The 26,705-nt window shown below is 45.5% G+C and overlaps 1 protein-coding gene across 1 annotated transcript in view; it reads right to left on the bottom strand.

The window, feature by feature from the left end:
• The window catches only part of LOC146833202 (keratin, type II cytoskeletal 80-like), a 69,348-nt gene that overhangs the window by 20,803 nt on the left and 21,840 nt on the right, over window positions 1-26,705 (bottom strand). The window contains exons 3-4 of the mRNA XM_085600862.1: window positions 6,454-6,514; window positions 4,976-5,071 (exon numbers count right to left, since the gene is read on the bottom strand). Coding sequence (XP_085456988.1) covers window positions 4,976-5,071; window positions 6,454-6,514 — 157 coding nt within the window. The remainder of the gene's footprint in view (window positions 1-4,975; window positions 5,072-6,453; window positions 6,515-26,705) is intronic.

The following is a 26,705-nucleotide window of genomic DNA, read 5'->3' as shown; positions in this document are numbered from 1 at the left end:
TAAACTGATGGATGGTGCATGTTACGGAGGTTGCTGGGTTCAGAATTACTGGGCGGTGTAAGAAAACTGATGGATGGTGCATGTTACGGAGGTTGCTGGGTTCAGAATTACTGGGCGGTGTAAGAAAACTGATGGATGCTGCATGTTACGGAGGTTGCTGGGTTCAGAATTACTGGGCGGTGTAAGTAAACTGATGGTGCATGTTACCTGTGCTGCTGGGTTCAGGATTACTGGGCGGTGTAAGTAAACTGATGGATGGTGCATGTTACGGGGTTGCTGGGTTCAGAATTACTGGGCGGTGTAAGTAAACTGATGGATGGTGCATGTTACCAGTGCTACTGGGTTCAGGATTACTGGGCGGTGTAAGTAAACTGATGGATGGTACATGTTACAGGGTTGCTGGGTTCAGAATCACGGGGTCGTGGAAGTAAACTGATGGATGGTGCATGTTACGGGGTAGCTGGGTTCAGGATTACAGGGCAGTGCAAGTAATCTGATGGATGGTGCATGTTACGGGGGTTCCTGGGTTCATAATTACTGGGTGGTGCAAGTAAACTGATGGATGGTGCATGTTATGGGGGTTCCTGGGTTCAGAATGACAGAGCGGTGCAAGTAAACTGATGGATGGTGCATGTTACGGGGGTTGCTGGGTTCAGAATTACAGGGCGGTGCAAGTAAACTGATGGATGGTGCATGTTACGGGGGTTGCTGGGTTCAGAATTATGGGGTCATGGAAGTAAACTGATGGATGGTGCATGTTACGGGGGTTGCTGGGTTTAGAATTACTGGGCGGTGGAAGTAAACTGATGGATGGTGCATGTTACGGGAGTTGCTGGGTTCAGTATTACGGGGTGGTGCAAGTAAACTGATGAACGGTGCATATTACGGGGGTTGCTGAGTTCAGAATTACTGGGAGGTGCAAGCAAACTGATGGATGGTGCATGTTACGTGGATTGCTGAGTTCAGAATTACTGGGCGGTGCAAGTAAGCAGATGGATGGTGCATGTTACGGGGATCTCTGAGTTCGGAATTACTGGGCGGTGCAAGTAAACTGATGGATGGTGCATGTTACGGGGATTGCTGAGTTCAGAATTACTAGGCGGTGCAAGTAAACTGATGGATGGTGCATGTTACGGGGATTTCTGAGTTCGGAATTACTGGGCGGTGCAAGTAAACTGATGGATGGTGCATGTTACGGGGATTGCTGAGTTCAGAATTACTGGGCGGTGCAAGTAAACTGATGGATGGTGCATGTTATGGGGTTGCTGGGTTCAGAATTACTGGGCGGTGTAAGTAAACTGATGGATGGTGCATGTTACCGGTGCTACTGGGTTCAGGATTACTGGGTGTTGTAAGTAAACTGATGGATGGTGTAGGTTACTGGTGGACTTGCTGGGTTCAGAATCACGGGGTGGTGCAAGTAAGGTAATGGATGGTGCATGTTAGGGGTGCATTTAGGATGGGGTGCTTGGTTCAGCACGTTTCTGGATTTAGGCTATTTGGGCCAGGAATTTACTAAAGTTTTGTGCAAGTGATCGCAGGTCGCTGTGTGATGCGCATTATGGTGTCAGTCACCTTTCGCACACTAAAGGTTTTTGCACTAAAAAGGTCCACGAACGCAGCTGTAAAACCTGATAATGTATGTAAAGTGGGCAATACGGGCAAGAGCTGGGCAAACACCTACAGGGTTCTACGCAAATTCATACCTACTAAAGTCATGCAAAGTAGTGCCGACTAACATTATGTGGGATACTAACGACAAATGAAAACTGGCTAAAACAAGGGGCAAAACTTGAGATGAGTGACATGCTTTTTAAAAAATGCGTAATAAGTGTAACAATAAAAAAAGAACAATATCAAGCAAGTACTCAAGAGCAGTCCTCTGCTGAAATGCAGGTGGACTCGAGAATATGCCATGGGCACTAGAGTCATGCAGGTTACAGTTCTGCAGCCTTTGTGCCTTGGTGCTTAGTGAAATCGCTTTTATAATACCAAAATTGCCAGATATTTGCGTTTATGTGGCCGATTATGTCGTTGGCAAACAAGTTGTGAATAGAAAGTTGGGCAATGTTTGTGCAAATGTTAGTAAATCTACCCCATAGTTGGTCAACTTTTTGAGCAAAGTATTCGGTTGAGCACTCTTGTCAGGGAGGTGCTCATTATAGAACTTTTTTTGTCTTCGTTTGTTCTGCTGTTAGGAAGTGATCTGGACACGGATTACTGAGGGTGGAAAATGCTGGGCTCTTTGGTTCTGTCAAGTCGACGCTTGGCACATGCCCTTATAGGTTAGAGGAGATTAAGATTTGTGCGGTCTCTGTCAGTGGAGATCCCTGGGTTGAGCCGCTGCTGACTGGCTGTGTGGCAAAGGACCTACTGGGAAAGCTACTGCGAGAATGCATGGTACATAACTAATTTTGGAGAAGATGCTGAAGGGGTGCATGGTACACTATTTACATCGGAGAAGTAAACAAGAGGATGTATGGTACAGAAGAGAAGATGCTGAAGGGGTGCATGGTACACAATTTACATCGGAGAAGAAAACGAGAGGATGTATGGTACAGAACTCGTTTTGGAGAAGATGCTGAAGGGGTGCATGGTACACAATTTACATTGGAGAAGTAAACAAGATGATGCATGGGACAGAACTCGTTTTGGAGAAGTTGGAAGGGATGCATGGTACACTATTCATGGTGGATAAGTAAACGAGAGGATGTATGGGACAGAACTCATTTTGGAGAAGTTGCTGAAGGGGTGCATGGTACACAATTTACATTGGAGAAGTAAACAAGAGGATGTATGTTACAGAACTCGTTTTGGAAAAGTTGCTGAAGGAGTGAATGGTAAACGATTTAGATTGGAGAAGTAAACGAGAGGATTTATGGTACAGAACTAATTTTGAAGAAGAGGCCTAAGGGGTGCATGGTACACTATTAATGGTGGAGAAGTAAACAAGAGGATGCATGGTACAGCACTAATTTTGGTGAAGTTGCTGAAGGGGTGCATGGTACACAATTTACATTGGAGAAGTAAACGAGAGGATGTATGGGACAGAACTCATTTTGGAGAAGTGACTGAAGGGGTGCATGGTACACCATTTATGTTGGAGAAGTAAACAAGAGGATGTATGGTACAGAGCTTATGTTGGAGAAGTTGCTGAGGAAATGGCTGGTACATGACTTATGTTAAAGAAGCTGTGAGGACATGCATGATGCAGGGCTTTTGTTGTAGACATTGCTGTGGGGATGCATAGTACAGGACAGATGAAGGGGAAGTTGCTGAAGTAATGCATGGTACAGAATCTATTTTGGAGAAGTTGCAAGGGAATGATGGTACAGGACTTATGTTGGAGAAGTTGATGGTGGGGGGTGCATGGTCCAAGGTGTATGTCGGAATACACGGAGAGGGGATTGATGTATAGGCTCTATGTTCAAGAAATTGCTGATGGGGTGCATGGTACAATTCTAATGCAAGAAGATGCTGCAGGAAGGATGTTTTATGCAGGTACATATGCTGTGTAAGTTAATTAGGGAATGCATGTTGCAGAACGTATGTGGGAGATATTGCAAAGGGGATGCATTGTGCTAGAAACTGGTTGGATAAGATGCAAATCAAATGCATGTTATAGATCTTATGTATGAGAAGTTGCTGAGTGGAAGCATGTTACAGGACATTGAATTGATAAGTTGCAGTGAGATGCTTGGTTTGGGACTTATGTTGCAGAGAGGACGTATGGTACAAGACCTATGTTTGGAAAGTTCTGGGGCGGATGCCTGATACAGGCTACATGTTGGAGAAGGGACACAGGAATGCATGATGTAGGACCTATGTTTGAGAGTTCCTCTGTGTAAATGCTTGCTGGGTGGAGGCCTGGGTTGGTGCTCTTGAAATGGACCTGCTTGGCTAGTGTCTAGTACTTGGAGGTCTAGTGGGATCATGTTTTACAATCCTGGAGTCTGGGGGTATCCTTGGAGTCGACTCTTTTAGGATGTGCTAGTTTGGGGGTTCTTGATAGAGAAGGGCTTGCTTGATAACCTTTTTCGGGGTGTTTAGATTTCAGTAAATCTTTATAAATTAAAAAAACTAACCACATAATTCTTGCAATTACGATCCTGCTGACGGCAGATAGTGGATTCCCTCCTCCCAGTCCATCCACTGATCTCCCCCGACCTCTGCTAATCTAAGTGCAGTTTCTGTGAAAGTTATACAGGGGCCTCATATAGGAAGACTCTGCAGTGGTGTAGAATCTGCAACTTAGTGGGCCCATGTGGTTGCTGGAGATGTTTTGGCTCAGGTCTGCGGCCTGACAGTGTGACGGGCACATTTCCTTGTAGGGGATCTGCTCAGTTGAAGGTAATGTTGGAGACCGACAGTCTTGAGTTCTCCTATCAGGGACGTGCTGGCTTTGGGAATGGGGTGCTTAGTTTGGGACTCTACTCAGGTAACAAATGGTCTGTGTTTCAGATTGCTATCAGGAAATGTATGTTGGTTGGAACATCTGTCTTTTGGGACCTAAGAGACATTGAGGCTCCAGTAAGTGGTTAGGTTGGCTTGGGTTGAGCATTATCAGAGCGGTGCCTGCCTCTAGGCTCCCTTTGGGAACTTGCAGCCAGTACTCCTTGTTTTGTAAGGGGGTTGGCGTTGCAGTGTTCCGGTGCATACGCAACCATAGTTTAAGTGTTTGAGTGGATAGATCTGATTGGTTTAGACTATGATTGGGGTGGCGGTGGTGGCCATGAGCGCTCTTGATTAAGGGAGCCACTTCAGTTAATGAGTTGTCGGGGACTCGTTTTGGCGTCGGAGGTTGCTGTATTGGATCCATTGAAGTTAGGACAGTGTGGCTAGGCCTGAACCTCGCCTGTCCGAACTCATGCTCAGGACTCCTTTTGTGGGACTCATTGCAGGCGATCTCAACTGGTTGGTTAGAGCAGGAGCATTGTTGTTTACATCCAAGATGTATAAGGTATGCATTGCTTACATGCTTATAAACGTCTCTCATCAGTTCCATTGTCTCTATGACCTCTTTCTTTCTTGCCTCCAGTTCACTTTTTTCCAGGCTGCAGCTATCCAAATCCTGTAACGAGAGATCAGAACATCAAGGCTTATGAGTCTGAGTCAACAACATGCACTGAAATGGGCGCATCAGTGCTTAACTTGTAAAAAACATAGTGCCGGGCCCTCGACAGGAGGACACTAGAGCTTGCACCATCCGTTGCCCCTGGCAGCACTGCCAATGACCGCACAAACACACTACTAATCATCACACTCTTAAAAATGTGACAATTCATACTATTACAAGCCCCAAAGCTATAAGAATGGCTTTAGAGGCAAATACTAATAATTGGAAATGTAATAAACAGAAGTTGTTGTGCTCATACCTACATTGGCAGACACCACTACCATGTGACAGACAGTCATAAACCCCGGTGCTGGCAATTAAGTGCCGGTGCTGAGCACTGGAAGGCACCGGCACAAATTAAGCACTGACCAATTTATCAAACTGTTCTGTGTGCGTCTCATGCCTGTTGCGGCATATGAGATTATATGACCAGGACCTCTCACCCAAGAGCGTAGAAGTTGGCACTGAGCGAGTGAGGGAATGAGCATCAAATAAAGATAAAGCGGACCATTACTGCATTCAGAAGTAAATGGTTTAATATAAAAAATATACTGGTAGACTTGGCGCTCCTCCTGAGTTTCATGATATCGCTAATATGATCTCATAAAATGAGAGGAAGAAGAAGAGAGTGAGACACACTGAGGCAAAGTGTGAGAGAAAGAGAGACAGAAAGAGATAGAGGCAAAGAGAGTCAAAGGCACAGAGAGACAGAAGCCGAGTGAAAGAAAGAAAGAGAGCGAAAGAGATATGTAGGGAATGAGAAGAAGAAGAGAGTGGCAAAGCGATAGAGAAAGAAACAACGCGAGACAAAGAGAGGCAGAGGGACTAAGAGTGAGAGAGAAACAGTGCGAGTTAGAAGGAACAAGAAAGAAATATCCGGAGAGAAGGAAAGAAACAGACAGAGACTGAGAGATGGAGAAAGGAAGAAACCGATATAAAGGAACAGAGACAGACGGAGTGACAGACAGCGGATGAAAGAAGGAGAGACAGGAAAAGATATAAAGAGAGACGAGGGGAGACAAAGGGAGAGCTAGACTGAGAGAGAAAATGACAAAGAAAAACAAAGCGGTGGAGAGAAGAAGGAAGAGAGAGAGAAAGAAGTAGAGGAGGGTGAAACAAAAAAACTGAGAGAAAGAAAGAGTGTGTGACAGAGAGGGACAGAAATAGGCAGAAAGAGAGAAAGTGACAGAGAAAGAGCCAGAGGGAGATGGCAAGTGAGAGAGCGAGACGTAGGGCCATGGCCTTCAGTCCCTGGGTGCCAGTTCATAAGTTGCATTGGTAGAAGTCTGGTGGGTGAAGCTAAAGCCGACGGGGGACTGATATTGGGCCAAATTTACCTTCTTAACTTGCACAAAGTCATATTCAAGCTGTGTGTGGGTACTGATTTCATCCTCGAGCCTGGGAGAGAAAGTGAGAGTGAGCGTTAGAGACAACTTAGGGGTTAATATGTTCATTCCTTTACTTCTCTGCTTTGTTCTTAGAGCATCAAAAGATGCATATGTTAGAAAACAGAGCATGCATTCAAACTAACATAGCAAACGCCAGTGCGACAATACTCAATCTATGGGATAGAAGAGGTGGCAGTTTTTGGACATACATCGATGTTAACCTATGCTTCAACATATCATTTACTAAGGACAGAAGAGATGAATTACCGGTCTTAGAACATACGACAGTCCATCCATGGAGAGTGAACACTCCATAGACAGAAAAGCATAGTGACAGCTGATGAGCAAATTATATTCTGTTGATTGACAGGTGACATCCCATCAACAGACGGGCATGGTGGCAGGACTCAAGTACATGATATTGCATTAATGGCCAGGTGACATCCTGCCGACAGAAAGAGGTGGTGGCATGACAAAAGCACATCATATTCTGTTGATTGACGGGTGACATCCCATCAACAGACGGGCATGGTGGCAGGACTCAAGTACATGATATTGCATCAATGGCCAGGTGACATCCTGCTGACAGAAAGAGGTGGTGGCATGACAAAAGTACATCATATTCTGTTGATTGATGGGTGACATCCCATCAACAGACGGGCATGGTGGCAGGACTCAAGTACATGATATTGCATCAATGGCCAGGTGACATCCTGCCGACAGAAAGAGGTGGTGGCATGACAAAAGCACATCATATTCTGTTGATTGACGGGTGACATCCCATCAACAGACGGGCATGGTGGCAGGACTCAAGTACATGATATTGCATCAATGGCCAGGTGACATCCTGCCGACAGAAAGAGGTGGTGGCATGACAAAGCACATCATATTCTGTTGATTGACGGGTGACATCCCATCAACAGACGGGCATGGTGGCAGGACTCAAGTACATGATATTGCATCAATGGCCAGGTGACATCCTGCCGACAGAAAGAGGTGGTGGCATGACAAAAGCACATCATATTCTGTTGATTGATGGGTGACATCCCATCAACAGACGGGCATGGTGGCAGGACTCAAGTACATGATATTGCATCAATGGCCAGGTGACATCCTGCCGACAGAAAGAGGTGGTGGCATGACAAAAGCACATCATATTCTGTTGATTGACAGGTGACATCCCATCAACAGACAGGCATGGTGGCAGGACTCAAGTACATGATATTGCATCAATGGCCAAGTGACATTCCACCAATTGTGCAAAAAAGAGGGCACCCCTGTAACTGAATAAGTTCCTAAATCAGGGATTAAACAACTAATGTACATATAATTAATAAGGCAACTGTTGAAAAAATGGGCAAACATATAGAAGAACGGAAACCCAGATCCAGATCTGTATCAAAAATAATTTAATGGTATCAAAAAACAGGTTATACAACAATCATGATCAAATGTACATAAATAATTACATGATCCAAAATTCATTCTTCATAATTATGAATATTTTAAAAGAGCAATATATTCCTCCATCCGGAAAATGTTGAAGTGGGCCTGGATATTCAATCAACCTTCCACATTCATCCTTCTGGAGTGGGTACAATGGGTTTGTGAATTTGTATGTAAAACAAACCTATGAGGTATACATATATATCTTCATTTTTCACCTAAACATTAATATGTACCTGTTCACTTTCTGGTGGATTCAATTATAGTGGCCCAAATGAGACCGCATCTATTTAATTTTATATCACTGGCCAAACATTTTTCTTTATCTTGGCTTGTGACAATCACACGGAGTAAACTCAATTCAGCTCAGAACATGTGCAAATACAACATGGCTAGTAGATTTTGACCAATAGCGACCTACACGCTTTTTCGGCTCTACAGCCTTCATCAGGGAGCCATGAAGAATAATATCTTAGTGCACCATCTGATATTGTAGAAGGAGTAGGGAATGCCAACCCCTCTCTCTTTGGACACGTTATGTCGTGAGACGTGTCTCTGAACTCTGTGTTGTTACTACACTTCGCCTTTGTGTTTCCGGATGCAGGGGTCTCAAGAAATTAATCCAACGGTGTGTTATCCCACTGCTGTTTCCATATCATCGCAATATTGGTGGTTTGGAGCACTGCACTCCACATCAGAAACGTCCCTGGAACGTGATTGTTCAGTCTCTAAGGACCGATAGACATTTCCCTGATTTGGGTCCCGAAGTTACCAGATAAAAGAGCCTCTTCACATGCAAAATAAATGCTCGGCCGACGTGAGGTAGCCTGCGTCGGCCAAGCATTCATTAGGCATGAGGTTTCTGCAAAAAAAGGTGCATGGACCCGCTCTGAGCCTGCACACGGACAGAAATATAGCCCCAGATTCATCAGGTTCAATTTTCACTCCTACTGCTTCCAAGTCGAAAAGAAACTTGGAACTTATGGTGCCGAAACAAGGCTTGATACTTGGCAAGATCATCTGTGAGAAACTCATTGACCACCTTTAATGGGAACATATTGAACTGAGCTTGTTCTTTCCCTAGAACAGAAAAATGCACTCCAACAATGCACATGCACAGAATACAAAGGTAAAGTGACTTGTGCAATTGTCACAAATGCCCAGAAGGAACACAGTCCCCACACAGCTTTAAAAACACAAAGACCTACTCGCGTGCTTGATAAAAATCAAAGCTTAGACATCGTCAAATAAACAAGGTTTCGCAGACACGAATCTAAAATGAACTTCATTCCTGTTGTGAGCTATACTCACAAATAAGCCTAGGTATCCTGTAGGTGATAAAGCACCCTTACTACCTTACCTGATTCTTCATATGCTGTAACCAAAGTCCCTACAGCTAACACTATACATATTATAATTTCTTAGCAAATTTCTTGTCTATGGAAAGGTAGAGTAGGAATTGGTCCAGATCAGACAGTAAAACTAAATTTATTATCCCAGTTCTTTCTTGGTATCTAGAGGCAAATAACAGCAAATTGACACTGGCTTGTAGTAATTGAGCACAGAGCACCCCAAAATCTCCAGTCTCATGTCCTAAGCAGAAACACTTCCTTCAGTAAATCTCTGTCATTTGTCTGAAGAGCTGAGCAGTAAGAAGGTGTGTTAAATGCCCACCATTAACCATCTGCTACAATCTAACCGCAATGGGGCGAACACAGTTCTCCATTCATGCACACCCTTGGTATAGGATGTGACTGAGCTGCTGCAAAGAGGGAATTGATGTTCCGTCGATGGACGGGTGACATCCCACCAGTAGACAGATATGTTGGCAGGACATAGGTATAAGGCATTCTGTCACTGGACAGTTGAGTTGACATCATATCAATAGACAGGAGAGGTGGCAGTAGAAATGCGCAAGACAGTCCGTGAACGAACTGTGACATCATATTGGTAGATAGATATGATAACAAGAGGCACATAATATTTTCCTTGAATAGACAGGTGAAATTACATCAGTAGACAGATGTGATGGCAGGAGAGAAGCTCACGATATTCCAAAGATGGACAGATGACACCCAATTAGAATGGTGTGATGGCAAGACAATCTACACAAGTGGGGCATATGATACGCTTTCTGTGGCAGGACAGGAGTAGGACCACTCTTCTGGCTACAATAGATTCTGTTCTAGCAAGGTAATGGAGTACAAGTCATTATTGGATTATACTGATATAGAATTGCATTGGTGAAACTGATTATATTCCATCAAGAACTGCCAGTCACAGGTTTTGTGGTGGTTGGTTCAAAGTACAAATTGCATGTGGGGTGCAACGTCAGTGGAGGTTTGTTTGGTATCTTCCTCTTTGCCATGCATTCTCCCCTTAGTGTTATGTCCCCTGCTGTTCAGCCTGAGTGACTGTGCTGTAATTCGAATGCTGGCGTGTGGCTGGTTTGAGAGAGTGTCAGTTGAATGTGTTGCTGAGCAGCAAGGATGCTGCTCCCGGTGGGGCTTCCGTCATACCTACTTTACCTGTAGCCTGGGACATCAATAAACCTGATCCTTTTTTGACATTACTACTGGCTACCCTGCATCTTCCTTTACCACAGATACCTTTAAAGTGGATAAGGAATGGAGGTCACAGCTGGAGTGGACACTTAGCTGAGCCAGGTTTGGACGTTTGCGAGGTTGGAGGCACAGCTGAAGCAGCAGGTCCACCTAAGCCTGTTGTGATTTTGGTGGAAGCAGCTCATAGGTTGTGTTTGGGAAGAGTGGTCAGAGTTTGCATGTGGGGAGTGATGTTGAGCAGTGTTTGTTTGCAGTGGATACTCAGCTGACGCTGAGCGATATGTTGAACCGAGGTTGCTTTTGAGTTGGCTGCTGAGCAGAGATCGTGTGTGATGTGGGTGCTAAGCAGACGTTACACATGGTGGTGGATGTTAAACACGTGAAATTGAGTAACTTGATGGCCTCATGCTTGGGGGAGTGGGTTCTATCGCACTAGCAGGTGCCAAACGTCTGTGACAGATGGAGCCTAGAGTGTTGGCTGGGCTTGGTGAACACCGATAAAAAAGGATAAGCAATACTCACTGCTCTCCACACGGAGATGCGGATGAAAATGCAACTGACGTACATCGGTCTCGAGACAAAGGCGGGGTTCAGCAGTCAAGTGCTACCATGGAAACCATGCTTGCAGCTCAAAGACCTGTGGAAGCCGGCATGAATCTTTCTTAACTTGCTTGTGTAGTAGGGTCTCTCAGACCTCCGACACAGGGCACAAAGGCAGTTGAAGGCGACGTCAATCGCGGCCAAGCTTGGAACAAGCTACAGGGAATGAACTGTGACAGCGGTCTTCACTTGCCCTGACTTGTGGCAGAACACAGACCAAGCTTGGAGACCACCAGCAGCCTTCACTTGCTTCAGCTCGGTAAAACATAGATACCAATTTGAGCCTAGCGGGAGGGTCGGCTCTAGGGCGGTGTGATAGGTGCCACTGCACCGGGCTCTGACTTGGGGTGGGGGCGCTATGTTCATCGTTTTAAAGGCACCTGATGCTGCGTATATTGTCCCAGCAATTTTCAGGCATCAATAAAAATGACAACTCCGGTGATTAATGTTCTTCCTGGAGAGAGAAAGGAGCTCTGTCTAGTGAAAGTTTTGACTCATCATAGCGTAAAGGGTTAATGTGCCTGCTGCAAAGAACGGGTTACCGCTTTTGTCAGAGATCCTTTTGATACTTGCAGTTTATAAGCTAAAATCCTAATATAGAGCAGTGAGCTATTAACTGCCATCAAAGAGCTGCATGCAAACTGCAAGGAAAATATTAGAGCTACATATTTTTTGATCAGTTTGTTGTTGTCCTTATATTGCAAAAGGGGTTCATTTGGGTAGAAATCAATTCTTATTATTAAAGAAAACCCCTAACAATGGTGTTACATTTTAAGTTCTGAATTTGTTCTTCCCCAGAACAAGCACACTCAAACTATCCTGCCTACCAGTAGGGGTGAAATGTGACTCCTACTCTTTGTAGGCCTATTTCTTATGTCACATTTCCTGTACACTGATTTACACACTGTTGATTGATTGTCTCTGTGCAATGTGTGTGTGTGAGGTCTGTGCAGTGCGTGTGTGATGTAAAGTGTTCTGACATCTTACACTGGCATGAGTGGCGCTATAAAACTAAATGAATCTGAGAGACAGTGGTTATGGAGACTCGAGGGGCACTGTCAAATGGTGGTAGCGAGCGAATCATTGGCGGAGGTGGTCATTGTGGGGGCGTCAACAAACATTGTTGCAATGCGCGCCACTAGCGGTGGGGCAATGGGGCAGTCCTTACCAATCTCCGCCTGTGGTGGAGCAGGTACTGAACTTTTTAGGCAACACCACCAATTAATCTCACAAAACGTATTGCATGGTGCATGTCTGTTGTACTTTAACATGCATCTTTCAGCAAATAAAAATGTAATGGAGTACTGTGCAAGATTCTTATATCCTAAAAGGGAAAAAAAGTTATTTATATATGTAATGAGCATAATTTCTTTTATTTGTTTAGCAGCCATAACAAAACGTTGTACATAAGAAAACTGTCAGTACATAAAACAATTGGAGCAGTGTGTATGATATTTAACCAAGATTAACCATTCAGGTCAAGATTAACAAAGATAAACACATTTAATTACACTGATGAGACCATAGAGGCAGATATTTTTTACTTATTTGTGGAGATTTTAGATGTGTTTGGAATATTCCCTTTTTCTATTCTATTAGCAGGAGATGATATTTCAATCCTTTTTTTAACTCCTGGGGATATAGATATGCACAAATGCTTACGGATGGAGAGTTCCAAAGCAGACAGCACACAAGGTAAAATGACCAAACATGAGCGACCAGTGGGCAGCTTGGGTGTGGTTAGGAAAGTAAGGTTGTGGATCTTAGATCTGTGGCTGGAGTGTATCGAGATAGGATGTCCGCGAGATAGTGAGGACCAGCATCATTAACCGCTAGGTATACCAGAGCCAGTTGCTTAGATATGGTCTCAGATTTTAGGAGACAGCTAGAGGGTGATGTAATGAACTAGGTGTGTCTAAGGAAACTGTATACAGTTCTAGTGGCAAATGTTAATACCTTCCTATAACTGGGACCTCGTCAGGCTCTCCATACCAAGATGCACTGCTGAAAAAAGGTATAGGAACCTTCCAATAGGATAAACGCATTTGTATCCGCTCTTTTATCCAATTTATTCGATCCGTAATCAGTTTATTAATAAATTGGATGAAAGTGCGGATAAAAATGTGTTTATCCTATTGGAAGGTTCATATACCCTTTCTCAGCTGTGCATCTTGGTATGAAGAGCCTGACGAGGTTCCAGTCATAGGAATTATACCCACGCGCATGGACGGAGCCTGTTCCAAGATAACATGCACCAACATTGCCTAGAGCATTGCATAAATTGGAAGTGGGTGTGCACTCAACCACTTCACATATGGAAATTTTAAGACCTTGTCATGTTGGCAAAGGAATATTGGGAGGCCCACCAATAGGCTATTAGAGTAGTCCAATCTGCCTAGCACTAGAGAGTGGAGGACTATTTTAGGTGTATTAAATGTGGACAAATCGCCAGATCCTGCATATGTTTTGTACTTGGTATAATGCAGCAATGGAATTCGTGGATGTGAAGGATTTCATGTTCATTGATAGGCAAAAAAGAACGCCAATGTTCCTAGAAGAGGAGGCAAACGTCAAGATATCGAGGAAAGTTGATTCAGTCAGGTAAAGAGGCAAAAGCTGATTAGGGGGGAAAACACAGCACTTCAGTTTAGAGGAATTCCGCATTAAGACTCATAAAGCCATCCAGTGGCGAATGGCACTGAGGCACTTAGATATCCTTGGCCCTATGAGGAGTGAGAAAATAGGAAACAAGAAAAAGATATCGGTGACACCTGCATAAAGATGACATGAGAGCCAAAATTAAGAGAGAATGACCTCATTAGAGGTGGTGGAGAGGTGAGTAAAGGAGAGGCCAAGGACAGAGCCTGGAGAGCCAATGGATACATTAAAGAGAAATCTTAATGCTCCTAAAATGAACCCAGTTTCGCACAGCAGAAGAGGAGAATTAAAAATGCATCATATTTCTCTTTTGTTATGAATACTTCACCTAAAGCACTATCCCAACCCAGCTGCAGCCTATGCAGGTTAATGCGGTGGCGCCGGGCTGGGGGGGGGGGGGGGGTATTCGGCAGATGACTATGAGGAAAAATGAATTATTAATTTAATGTTAATGTTTATAATAATTTATAGAGCGCGCGTACACCGGGTGGCTTCATGGCGCTAAAAGGCTCTGAGTGCTGTCGAAGAGGAACATTGAATCTAGATTTGTGCAAATAGCCAAGTTTTATGGGCCTTCCTGAATTGCAGGAGGTCTGCAGGAGTTTTCCCTTATCGTCTGTCGAAATCCCCCCCCCCCACCCGGTCCACCACTCCTACCTGCACGGGCCGCGGCTGTCCCAGCCACTCAACCTCCAGACCCATTGAAAATCCTCTTCTGCAAAATGGTTTCTGGTCTCATAAATTAATTTGAGCGTGTTTCAAAAAGGGATGCTCCTACTGGTTTTGTAAAAACCTTTGGGATAATCGTGCATGCATACTTCTGAGTGTAAGTACAATGCCATGAACCCACCATCACAAGCCCAAGATTTAGCCTCTCCTGAAATGGGTCTAACGTGGTTGATCTGGAAGCACTTCCACACTGCTGCCACTTCTCACAAGCCAGTGAGATAGCAAAGCCAGGTAATGATGCTGCTGAAGGCGTTTGTGCTTACGCTGCACTTCATACATTTGAATCTTCGCAGGGCTAGCTACGCCTCTCATTCTTTCAGGCTCAAGAAGGTAAATACTAGGTGTAGGATAAAAGAGATGGTTGAGCTGGATTACTCAATCTAGCATGACATTGTATTGTATGGGAAGCACTCTGAGATATGAAATTGCAAAGTGATTTGAGAGAAAATATGCCTTATTAGGTAAAGTGTGGCAGCACGCAACAGTGCGGCGGGAATAGTGAAGTACCACAAGTGGTGAATTACTCTGCTTTACACAAAAGCTGTTTACTGCAGATGCCCAGTGGAAAATATCACAGTGGTATCCCAAAATCTAATACCTGAGTCAAGAGTGAGCTATCACTGCTGCTAACATAATAGAAAACGCAAACTACATCTATATTACCATAATGAGGGTGTGGTAAATCTTGTATAGTCGCAAATAGATACCGCTATCACTGCTGCTAATTCAAATCGCAAACTGCTTCCATATTACCATCATGAGGGTGTGGTAAATCTTGTAAAGTCATAAATAATACAGCTACTAGGAATCACATAAGAAGGTCCCTGAGCGTGATAACGGAGGCAGGTAGCGCTCAGATTGTGGTTGATGGAATCATGGGGTGAGTTTCCAACTACCTGTCTCTACGGAGCCTCTTGCATTAGGCCTTCATGGTACAGAATCTACTGGAAGACACCCTGTTTCTTGGTTCACACCCAATGATGTTTCGATGTATGGTAAGGAAGGGTAGCGGAGGATGTACTGAGATTATTTGTTGAATATGAGGTCACCTGAAACAACTCAACGTCCCTGTCAACTAAGAAAGGGTATTCCCTCGCTCCGACACTATGTCCCACACGGCCACCCTGACAGCAGCCTTTAAACAAAGGATATGGCAGTGAGCCACAGGTATCCCACCTTAAAGTTAACAACTTCTTTGCTACCTGGGCAGAGGAAAAGGGGTGAGACATGAAGGTCTGAGATAGAGGCCAGTAAAGTATAGGGCCCAGATCCTGAAAGGTGAAAGACAGAGTGTCTGATCTCTGGGTGACAAAATCCCAGACCGCCAGGCCTTCATGGCAAGGTATGAGTGGTAAATCCTTTCTAAGGCCTGGTAAAAAGAGAGCCAGGCAACACTCGGGTAAGCCCTACTGGGACTGGATAAGTTGTGCGAAGGGTGAGAGTGGCACTCTATGTGGCACAGAAGCTGCAGGAACGTTAGACATGACTGGAACGCCGCGGCTGTAAGGGGTGCTCTAGTGAGAGAACAAGGAACACAATACTAGTGCATGTATATAGCATTGCACAGAATGGGCCATGAGATAACTGTTTGTGAAAACTGTTCACAGAAGGGGGCTACTGATTGTGGGGCATATGCCTCTGTATTTGAAGATCTCAATCATCTGCAAGTAGGAGGAGAGATGTTCTGGATAGCCTATAGGAGGCGCTCCTGGAGCTGCTGCGGGCAGGGGCGATGAGCAATGAGGTCAAACTAAACCTAGCTTCTACAATTAATGATAGTGTTATGGGCGTGGAGGTGCGGCCACATCAGCGTCAAGAAACTATAACAAGAACATCAAGGTGTCCCAAAACTGGAAAATGGCAAACAAAGTTTGAAAATTTGAGCTCACATTTCGGACTAGGGGCCTGATTTAGATTTCGGCGGACAGGTCACTCTATCACAACGGTGACGGATATCCCGTCCGTTGAAATATAAATCCTGTTATATCCTATGGGATTTATATTGTGGCAGGCTGTATCTCTGTCACCATTGTGATGGAGTAACCCGTCTGCCGAGATCTAATCAGGCCCCAGGTGTTTAGCTGTAATATTTAATGAGTGTTTAAGTAGCAGAAGATTGTCAAAATCTTGGCATGGTTGCACTACAATCCCTCAATAAAGATGCAAACAAGTCCACGCCTACGTTTTACCACCTATTTTCCCGCTGAAACACAATAGGTAAACTTTGGTCGCGGCTTTGCTAGCTAGATTGCAAACAGAGATAGAGCTACGGAATGCCGCGCTCCATTTTAGGCGGATTTTACATAAAACGCACCCGGTGCGAGAGCAATGTTTATTTTGACTCATTAGTTAATAAACATAGGAAGAGATGAAAGGGCCTTTTACAAACATGTTATAAATATCTACATTTAAAAAGCAGAATGGTTTGGCCAAGCAACAACAAGCCAGCATCACTTTCCCTATGGTGTGTACTATGCCTTTAACAGCCTTTCCTGAGTTTCACTGCTTTGTGGGCCTTATGGTAATTATTTCACTCTTCATCTGTTGCTTAAAAGGGGGGGGGGTTTGACTCCCTTTTTCTCTTTTCGCACTTCACTATGGTCATTGTAGTTATTCATATGGGGCCCGATTCACAGAACTAACTTAAGACAAAATCCTAAACTTACTACCATTTTGGTATTCACAGAAGGCACTTACTCATTTCGGTATTCACAGAAGTTAGGAGTCCTAACTTTAGGACTCCCAAAAGCCTTCTGTGAATACTGAAAGTCTTAATGTTAGGATTTTTCTCAGTTCAGGAGTAGTAAAGTTAGGACTCCTAACTTTACTACTCCTGCGGGTGGCAGAGTTAGTGTAAGAGCCAAGGTGTTCCTGGCACGAGCAGAGGTGCAGAGGGTCACTGGCAGACTGAGGTAGAGGAAGTCACGTTACTGCGGACCCTGAGTGTCCCTGAGTGTGAGGTAAACAGTGGGCTCAGAGCTCCCGCCAGGACAATACGAGGGATGGCACACATTGAACAAAGTGTCCCTGAGAAGGACGAAGCACGGGTGTAAAGGGACCTTTGGATTCCTGACAGAATGAGGCGTTTTACGTATTTTTGGCTAGGCAGGGTATGTGGGTGCTGGCAGGAGGAGCTGTACAGGGAAACATGCCAATCTGATGTGGCCAGTGGTAGGCAGGAGCCTGGGCATTGCTGGCAGGATGAGGGGTGCAGAGGTAAGCAGCGTGTAGGGCTCCTCTAGCGGGAACAGCGGTGCGAGCATCTCTGGAAAGGTGTGGCGAGAAGGTGAGCATAACCCTGATGGTCCTTGGGAAGGTGAGGCTAGCACGGCCAGCCATTCCCTGGCATAGTGCCAATATCTGCAACACCCCCCCCCCCCACAAATACAGCAATCTCCCGATAAAATAAAGACACCAGCCACCTTGTTCGTGGAGAAAATTGCTAAAGGCTTATTTGCCCAATGCCGGAAATGACGTGGGACGCGCCAGACCCCGAGGGTCCCAAACATTAGGTTGAGTAGTGTGCCATCATGTGGCACTAAGGTGGCCGCCCTCCTATGGCGACCCCCTGCAAGGATCACGGGCTGCCACATTGGAGTGCTTCCCCAGATCCACATCTCGCTGTCACATACTTGGCATCACAAGAGCAGAAACATTTCTGAACATGAAAAAGGGTAGAACAGGTTCTGGGTGGCCTGTTTTCCTAAGGCTTTTGGTGTTTGCATTAGTGGAGGCTGACGGGAGGAGGCGCTGAATGGAAGCACTGTGCACTCTCACTCCGCCTCTCTGCCTTGCCCCAGCATTCACTCTTCAACGTACCCCTCCCTTTCACATTACCACGCCCTCCCTTTCCCTACCTGCCCCACCTGTCCTTCTCTTCTTTTTCTCCTTTAACCCTCTTTACCAACTTCACCTTCCTCTGTCTGCCTTCTCCCCCTCTACCGAATTATGTTAAAAGTCGCAGAAGTAATCGCAGTAAATGAACTAATAATCATGTCACTCCGATTACGTTTTGTGAATGGGGATTATAATGACAAAAATTGACTTTCTGAATTGGTGACTGCTATATTTTTTCATTTCTATGACTTCCCATTTCAATCTACATGTACTGTTATCTAATTTTCCTTCTTTTGCCTGCTTTTACTCTTTTTCCTTGACATGCTCTCACTTCTTTGCCTTTTCCACTCTCTCGCCGCTTCTCTGGCTTTGGTGAATTAAGGAGGTTTCCAGGTAGTCCTTTGCTGTGACATGCTTGTAGCAGGAGTGTTTCGGCCCTCCCTTCATATGTCTTTCAGGGGTACTGACTTAACATGTGGCTGACACTGCCCCAGCTCCACAAGACTTTTAACACCCCTAGACTTTTGGTACCCCTCTCTACTTCCACAATGGCCAACTGAAGGGTCCTGTATGCTCAAGGAAGGGTTCTTGGGTGCTTGGAACACTGTGAAGTTGGCGTGGTTTGCTGTGTTGCTGTTGTGTGTCTCCTCCTCTACACTGCCCATTGGCCTCTATTTGCACACTACCCAATGGGTGTAAGGGCAAGCACTGCCACACACATGACAAACCCCATCACAAGGGCAACCACAGATCAGAGTTCGATAGCAAAGCCATGTAACACACAAAATATTCGATGTGCTGTTACACTCGCACTGAGGATTCTGGGAAACCGCGGGAACGAAGACACAAGTACTGGGATCACCCGGTGGGTAGAAAATGGAAGGGTAAGAGGAGGCGGGCCATGGCTGCAACCTTCCAAGCCCTACATCTCCCAACTTCTCCTGTGCAGGCAGTCAATCTGGGTATGATCTCAGCCATGACCTAGCCAGGACTCCCGGGCCGGTACTTGTGCTTTGGGAACCTATGGAAGCATAAGAGGGACTTGGTCCATGAATCTCTGGTAAAAGAAAATGGTGGCCTCTTTGGACCTAGTAGGAGGAGGTGAAATCTTGATCTTTTAAAGACTGTGTAGTTTCTTCTCTGTTTGACAAGTTCGATTCCTCTTCCAAATCTTTAATCTGTCATGCAGGGCATTTGTACCACAGTATCCCTGCCTATGAAAAACGGGTGTCTCTGCTGCTCGCTGCATTTGATCAGCAGTATCCCTACCTATGAAAAACAGGTGTCTCTGCTGCTCGCTGAATTTGTTCAGCAGTATCCCTGCCTATGAAAAACGGGTGTCTCTGCTGCTCCCTGTATTTGTACAGCAGTATCCCTGCCTATGAAAAACGGGTGTCTCTGCTGCTCGCTGCATTTGATCAGCAGTATCCCTACCTATGAAAAACAGGTGTCTCTGCTGCTCGCTGAATTTGTTCAGCAGTATCCCTGCCTATGAAAAACGGGTGTCTCTGCTGCTCCCTGTATTTGTACAGCAGTATCCCTGCCTATGAAAAACGGGTGTCTCTGCTGCTCGCTGCATTTGATCAGCAGTATCCCTGCCTATGAAAAACGGGTGTCTCTGCTGCTCGCTGCATTTGCACAGCAGTATCCCTGCCTATGAAAAACGGGTGTCTCTGCTGCTCCCTGTATTTGTACAGCAGTATCCCTGCCTATGAAAAACGGGTGTCTCTGCTGCTCGCTGCATTTGATCAGCAGTATCCCTGCCTATGAAAAACGGGTGTCTCTGCTGCTCCCTGTATTTGTACAGCAGTATCCCTGCCTATGAAAAACGGGTGTCTCTGCTGCTCGCTGCATTTGATCAGCAGTATCCCTGCCTATGAAAAACGGGTGTCTCTGCTGCTCGCTGCATTTGCACAGCAGTATCCCTGCCTATGAAAAACGGGTGTCTCTGCTGCTCGCTGCATTTGTACAGCCGTTTCCCTACCAATGAAAAACGGGTGTCTTCTACTGCTCACTGCATTTGTACAGCAGTATCCCTACCTATGAAAAGCGGGTGTCTCTGCTGCTCACTGCATTTGTACAGCAGTATTCCTACCTATGAAAAATGGGGGTGTCTTCTACTGCTCACTGCATTTGTACAGCAATATCCCTACCTATGAAAAACGGGTGTCTCTGCTGCTCGCTGCATTTGCACAGCAGTATCCCTACCTATGAAAAACGGGTGTCTTCTGCTGCTCACTCCATTTGTACAGCAGTGTCCCTACCTATGAAAAACGTTTCTTCTGCTCATCTCACCTACTCATATTCTTACCCGTTTGACACAATTGTACTCATTTGACAGCATCTGTACCTTCTGCATGTTGCTATATGGATTACTGCGCCTTCTCTGATTACCATGGGGCAGATTTACAAGCCCCTTGCGCCTCTTTTACGCCGCCGTTGTGTCACTTTTGTGATGCAGCGGCGGCGCAAAACCAGCGCCATGCTGCGGGGTATTTACAACGTGGCGCATCTGGGAGATGTGCCACGTTGTAAAGCCCTGCGCCAGAAGTAGGCGTTCCTGTGCAGGGGGGCGTTCCGTCGCAGGAACGCCTCCTAAAAGTGGCTGAGTGAAATCTACAAGATTTCACTCAGTCACTTTTGAGCCCATGCTGCGTCAAAACCCTGCGCCTGCTTGAAGCAGGCATAAGGATTGATGCAGCATTGTAACGATAGGGCACCCCAGAGCCTTGCTGGAGCTGCGTCGCGCTTGCGACGCAACTCCAGCAATGCGCCGCCTTTAAGGCACAGATGCATCTGTCCGTTTTTACCCCATGGTGCGCCGCATTGTAAATGCGGCGCATCCATGGTGGCGGAGCCGTGACGCACAATGACTGGCGCATCCCTGCTGATATGCAGGGATGCGCCAGTTAAGGTAAATCTGCCCCCATGTTTTTTGTGTAAAGGCACATAGCACACCACTGCCTCTCCTTCTAGGCTGGTGTTATTCAGCTGCCGATATATTTTAGTCTTAATCATGATTATAAAGTGTGTGCTGCCTATTTCTCACACCTCCTCCATCACACTGCTAGGTGCTGCACCCGAAGTTAAGAGCACCTGTCTGGTCACTGACGACAACACCAACATGTTTCCCACATTGGATCAAAACAAATCCAACACTTCCCCATGTTGTAGCATGCTATGCATTCAAATATGTGCTTCGGTATCCCACAAAGGGGTATTGAGTATTTAAGTGCTATAAAAGTGCTACAAGAAAATACAGTACAACATATACTTTATCACCACTCTGGGTGGTTTTGAACGAATGAAGTGCAGAATTCGATGACTGCACAATTCTGGAAGGCGGCCACCTTAACATGCACCCAACAAGCTGCACAGCACCATTGTGCTGTGCTGCACAGACATTGCAATGTGAAGGCTTGGTGTAGTGCCAAAAGGGCACATACCCTGACTCATGGCACTTCAGGTGGTAATATGGCTCTACTGTGGGCCCCATACCAAAGGACGACACGAAGCAAGTTTAACAGGCTTGCAAGCAATCTACACGATTGTACAAGAGTTTCTTTTGTACCAGCCTTCCTTGTATGTTTCTGTAACCTACATCTTACCTCTCCCCCGTTTGGTGTAGGTTCTGCCCTCGTGTCCTCGGGCTCATCTTACCTATCCCATGTATGTCACTTCACTACTCCTGGCGCGCGGCATGTTTCTAGGCACTTCCAATAAATGCATATAAGAGAAATAAGGTACAAGAACTAATTTGTCGAATACCGTCTTGTTGGGTCATGTGGGAATGTGTCTGCGGTAACCAGAGTCAGCTCCATAAACAATACATGTCAGGGCGCTTCTTGGCTCCCTGTCTTTACGCCTACTGACTGTGGTAGGATGGCTGAGATGTAAACACCGATTCAATGAGAGGCGTGTGTTCTTCCTACTGCAATGAACCATCATGACCTAAAGATACTGCTTCTTGATATATATATATAAACGCTCCAGGTTTACCCTCCGGTTGAAAACGCACTCCGACAACCATCATTTTCCCGGGTAAAAGCAGGGTCAGCATGCCGAACGTAACAACAGCATTATTTTCAGCTAATCTTCTTAACGCCTCACGCGTTTCAGTGCTTCCGCACTTCTTCAGAGGCGTGGCAAATGCAGTCCACATGTCCGTCCATTTCAATTAATCACCCTCCAATGGGCAGCTCAAATGAGCCCACATGGAATTGTGGGACATGTAGTCTGTTGTTGCGGCATTTCAAGCCCTCCGATGGGCCTCGGCATGCGGGTCCCGCTTATTAATCCCTAAGGAAGTCCCCACAATGAAACTCCATTGGATATGGAGCCCCATGGCCCCCATGATCGCGGGGTGGTGCATTTTCTGCAGCTGGGCTGCCGCAAAACATAAACGCTCCAGGTTTACCCTCCAGTTGAAAACGCACTCCGACAACCATCATTTTCCCAGGTAAAAGCAGGGTCAGCATGCCGAACGTAACAACAGCATTATTGTCAGATAATCTTCTTAACGCCTGGCGCATTTCAGTGCTTCCGCACTTCTTCAGAGGTGTAGCAAATGCAGTCCACAAGTCCGTCCATTTCAATTAATCACCCTCCAATGGGCAGCTCAAATGAGCCCAAATGGAATTGTGGGACATGTAGTCTGTTGTTGCGGCATTTCAAGCCCTCCGATGGGCCTCGGCATGTGGGTCCCGCTTATTAATCCCTATGGAAGTCCCCACAATGAAACTCCATTGGATATGGAGCCCCATTGCCCCCATGATCGCGGGGTGGTGCATTTTCTGCAGCTGGGCTGCCGCAAAACATAAACGCTCCAGGTTTACCCTCCGGTTGAAAACGCACTCCGACAACCATCATTTTCCCGGGTAAAAGCAGGCTCAGGATGCCGAACGTAACAACAGCATTATTGTCAGCTAATCTTCTTAACGCCTGACGCGTTTCAGTGCTTCCGCACTTCTTCAGAGGCGTGGCATATGCAGTCCACATGTCCGTCCATTTCAATTAATCACCCTCCAGTGGTGCTGGAACAGTCTCCACAGTTGTGGCTGCTCTTGGCTGTCTCTTTGCAAACATTGCATGTGCTGCCGCTCTTCTCTCATCGTCTTGGTCCATGTTGCTGACACCTCTGAGATAACTCTTCTAGAGAGCTGGGAGTCCAGATTACCCCTGTGTAATCACAGGTTCCTCCTGCCGCGTGATGCGTGAAGTCTCACTCTGCCATCAATTGCCGAAAAAACGAAGGAGATCCACCCCCTCACCACCAAAAGGGCAGACAAAGTCAGGCTGCAGGCTTACCTCCGATTCAAATGCATATGCGCCACCTCCCTCGGGTCCCATATGGTCAGAAGGAGCGAGATTTTGAGAATTGAAATTGAGACCGTACTTTGGGCCGGCCGCTGTGGATACTTCGCAGGTCTGGTGTGGACTGCTTTTGAATCGGAGGTAAGCCTGTAGCCTGACTTTGTCTGCCCTTTTGGTGGTGAGGGGGTGGATCTCCTTTGTTCAGGGTGGCTCCTGACCTCCGTCCCAAGGGAAGCAGCATTGTGATCGCTAGGTGCCCCTTATTGATATTGCGGACACAGTGAAGTTTGTATGCATGTTTTCCGGGTTTTGCAGGACTTTCATTGTTTGGGGTGAATCGCATTACGGACGTTGCTACTCCAACTAACACCCCCCTTCCCCTCACCCCCGGATACATCACCTGCCTGTCAGTACAATTTTCGGCAATTGATGGCAGAGTGAGACTTCACGCATCACGCGGCAGGAGGAACCTGTGATTACACAGGGGTAATCTGGACTCCCAGCTCTCTAGAAGAGTTATCTCAGAGGTGTCAGCAACATGGACGAAGACGATGAGAGAAGAGCGGCAGCACACGCAATGTTTGCAAAGAGACAGCCAAGAGCAGCCACAACTGTGGAGACTGTTCCGGCATCACTTATAGATGACAAATTACGCAAATTAGAAAAACTGAAAAAAACAGAGATTTCCAAATGGTGGGAAGCAAGTTCCTTACAAAATTATATCGATCAGGACATGGTTCCCAGGGGTTTGCGCATTTTCACTACGCCAACATATGAAATGCCCAATCCAGAAATGTTACAAGAATGGTCTCAGAACTCTGCTCTAAGTTCCAAAAGAATGCTTGAAATCTTGGTAAAATACGCTTGGATAGACCGCGACAAGATAATCAAACAAATACAGGAAATCATGGAAGACATTAAAAAAAACCCTGATGTGGAGAAAGCGAATAAAGCGATGAGCGCCATGAAAGACCGCCTTAAAAAGTATGAGGAGGACATCAAGGCGCGAAAAGAAAGAAAACTCAACCGTGACTATGGTGACTATGAGAGTGGATGGATTCTCACATTTAGTCGCAAATACGATCATTTGTACAAACAAAAAGAAACAATCTTGCCTACCAGCACTGACAAAGAAGAAAGCCAGGCAACTACTACCTCCCTTACAAGCAATACGGAATCTGACATCTCAGTGGAGAATGCCACTACCACTAATTCCATTTCCCGTCAGGAGGAATATCAACACTTACGCCGGAGCCGACGGACTATGCAAGAAACCCCCGCACCTCAGACACGAGGACAGAGGGGGAGGGGGAGGGGCAGAGGACGCGGAAGCGGAGAAACAGAAGCAAACGAATACACCAGCGATGGCAGAAGAGGCAGATCAAGGGGCAACATGGGAAACAGAAGATCACGTCCCAAGAAAAACTACTAATGGATCACAAAATGGTTAATAAGACTATAATTAATATTTCCAGCAGAGTCATGGGTGATGTTGAGAAACAAACTTTATGTCTAGGTTTGTCGTTTTGTCCTTCTAAACCATTTGATTTAATTGAGACCAGAATAGATCTTTTCAAATTTACGAGGAAATTAAAACTATTGAAATGGCACAAGTTGAAAAGATTAGGGGGCAATAGAAGGGTGAGAACTTCCATGTCTAAATGCTAGGATAACATTAACTCTGGTGATATAGATACACTAATCACCATGATACAGTTAGGACAAGAATCAGATATTAACAACAGCAATAATATCATAGAATCCACACAAGCATGTACATCCACAACTGACAGTGACTTCTCCACTACACAACTCATTGTGAGCTTAGAGTTATCCACTGATTCACCATGCGCTACAGGTTTGAAACCCAAATCAACATTTCTACCCATGATGTCACACGATAGCATAGACACTTTCCAGGATAGTGTCAGCCAGGCACTTTGCACCTTCAGACACAAGAATAGATATCAGAATAGGACTACCAACAACCTCTCATACAAACAAAGAGAGGCGTTAAGATCACTTGCAGAGGATACTAAGATTGTCATCCGCCCAGCTGACAAGGGCGGGAATGTCGTTATACTAGATAGGGACAAATGCATTCATGAGGCTTTGAGACAACTGTCAGACGACAAATATTACATGTCGATCTCGTTTGAGATCTATAACAACAGCATCACTACCATTTGGGAGAAACTGACCACTTGGCATGACAAAGGCATTTTAATATGGGAAGAATACTGTTATCTTAAGAACGACCATCCCATTCTTCCTGTGCTGTACCTATTGCCCAAATTACACAAGGATCCTATCAATCCACCAGGGCGTCCGATTGTATCATCCAGGGGGAGTGTCTCCGAAAACATTTCCAAGTACGTAGATCACTTCCTTAGGGATTTTGTTATCAAGTTGCCCAGTTATGTGAGAGACACCAAGGATTTCTTAAATAAATTACAAAAGTTAAGCTGGGAGGAAGGCTTTCTGTTTATCACCTTATATGTTCAATCTCTATACACCATCATTGATCACAAACAGGGTTTGGCAGCATGTAACTATTTTCTTAAAAATAGGCCCATTCGCTTCAGAGAGCACACCAATATGATACTAGACATGATTGAGTTCTGTCTCAACAATAACATCTTCCTGTTCAATGGTGCTCTTTACAGACAAAACATCGGTACTGCGATGGGTTCTTGCTTCGCCCCCAGTTTTGCGAATCTTTTTATGGGGCGCTGGGAAGAAGAACTTTTTGCGAACCCTGAAATGGCAGGACACCTTGAACATGTAACTACTTGGATGCGCTATATTGATGATCTGTTCATCATATGGAAGGGCACTGAGTCTGAAGCTACCCAATTTATTGAACAGCTTAACATCAACACTTACAATATTGTCCTCACTAGTAACATCAGCAGCACGATGGCTGAATATCTCGATGTCAGGCTTGACATCAAAGATAATTCCATTTGCTCTGTCCTTTTCAGGAAATCCACCGCAGGCAACAGCATTCTTCATGCCCTCAGCAGCCATCCAGACACTCTTAAATGGAGCATT

The sequence above is a fragment of the Triturus cristatus genome, chromosome 4_2, assembly GCF_964204655.1.
Source record: "Triturus cristatus chromosome 4_2, aTriCri1.1, whole genome shotgun sequence".
Classification (NCBI taxonomy): domain Eukaryota; kingdom Metazoa; phylum Chordata; class Amphibia; order Caudata; family Salamandridae; genus Triturus; species Triturus cristatus.
This window is presented reverse-complemented; position numbering and strand designations above follow the sequence as displayed.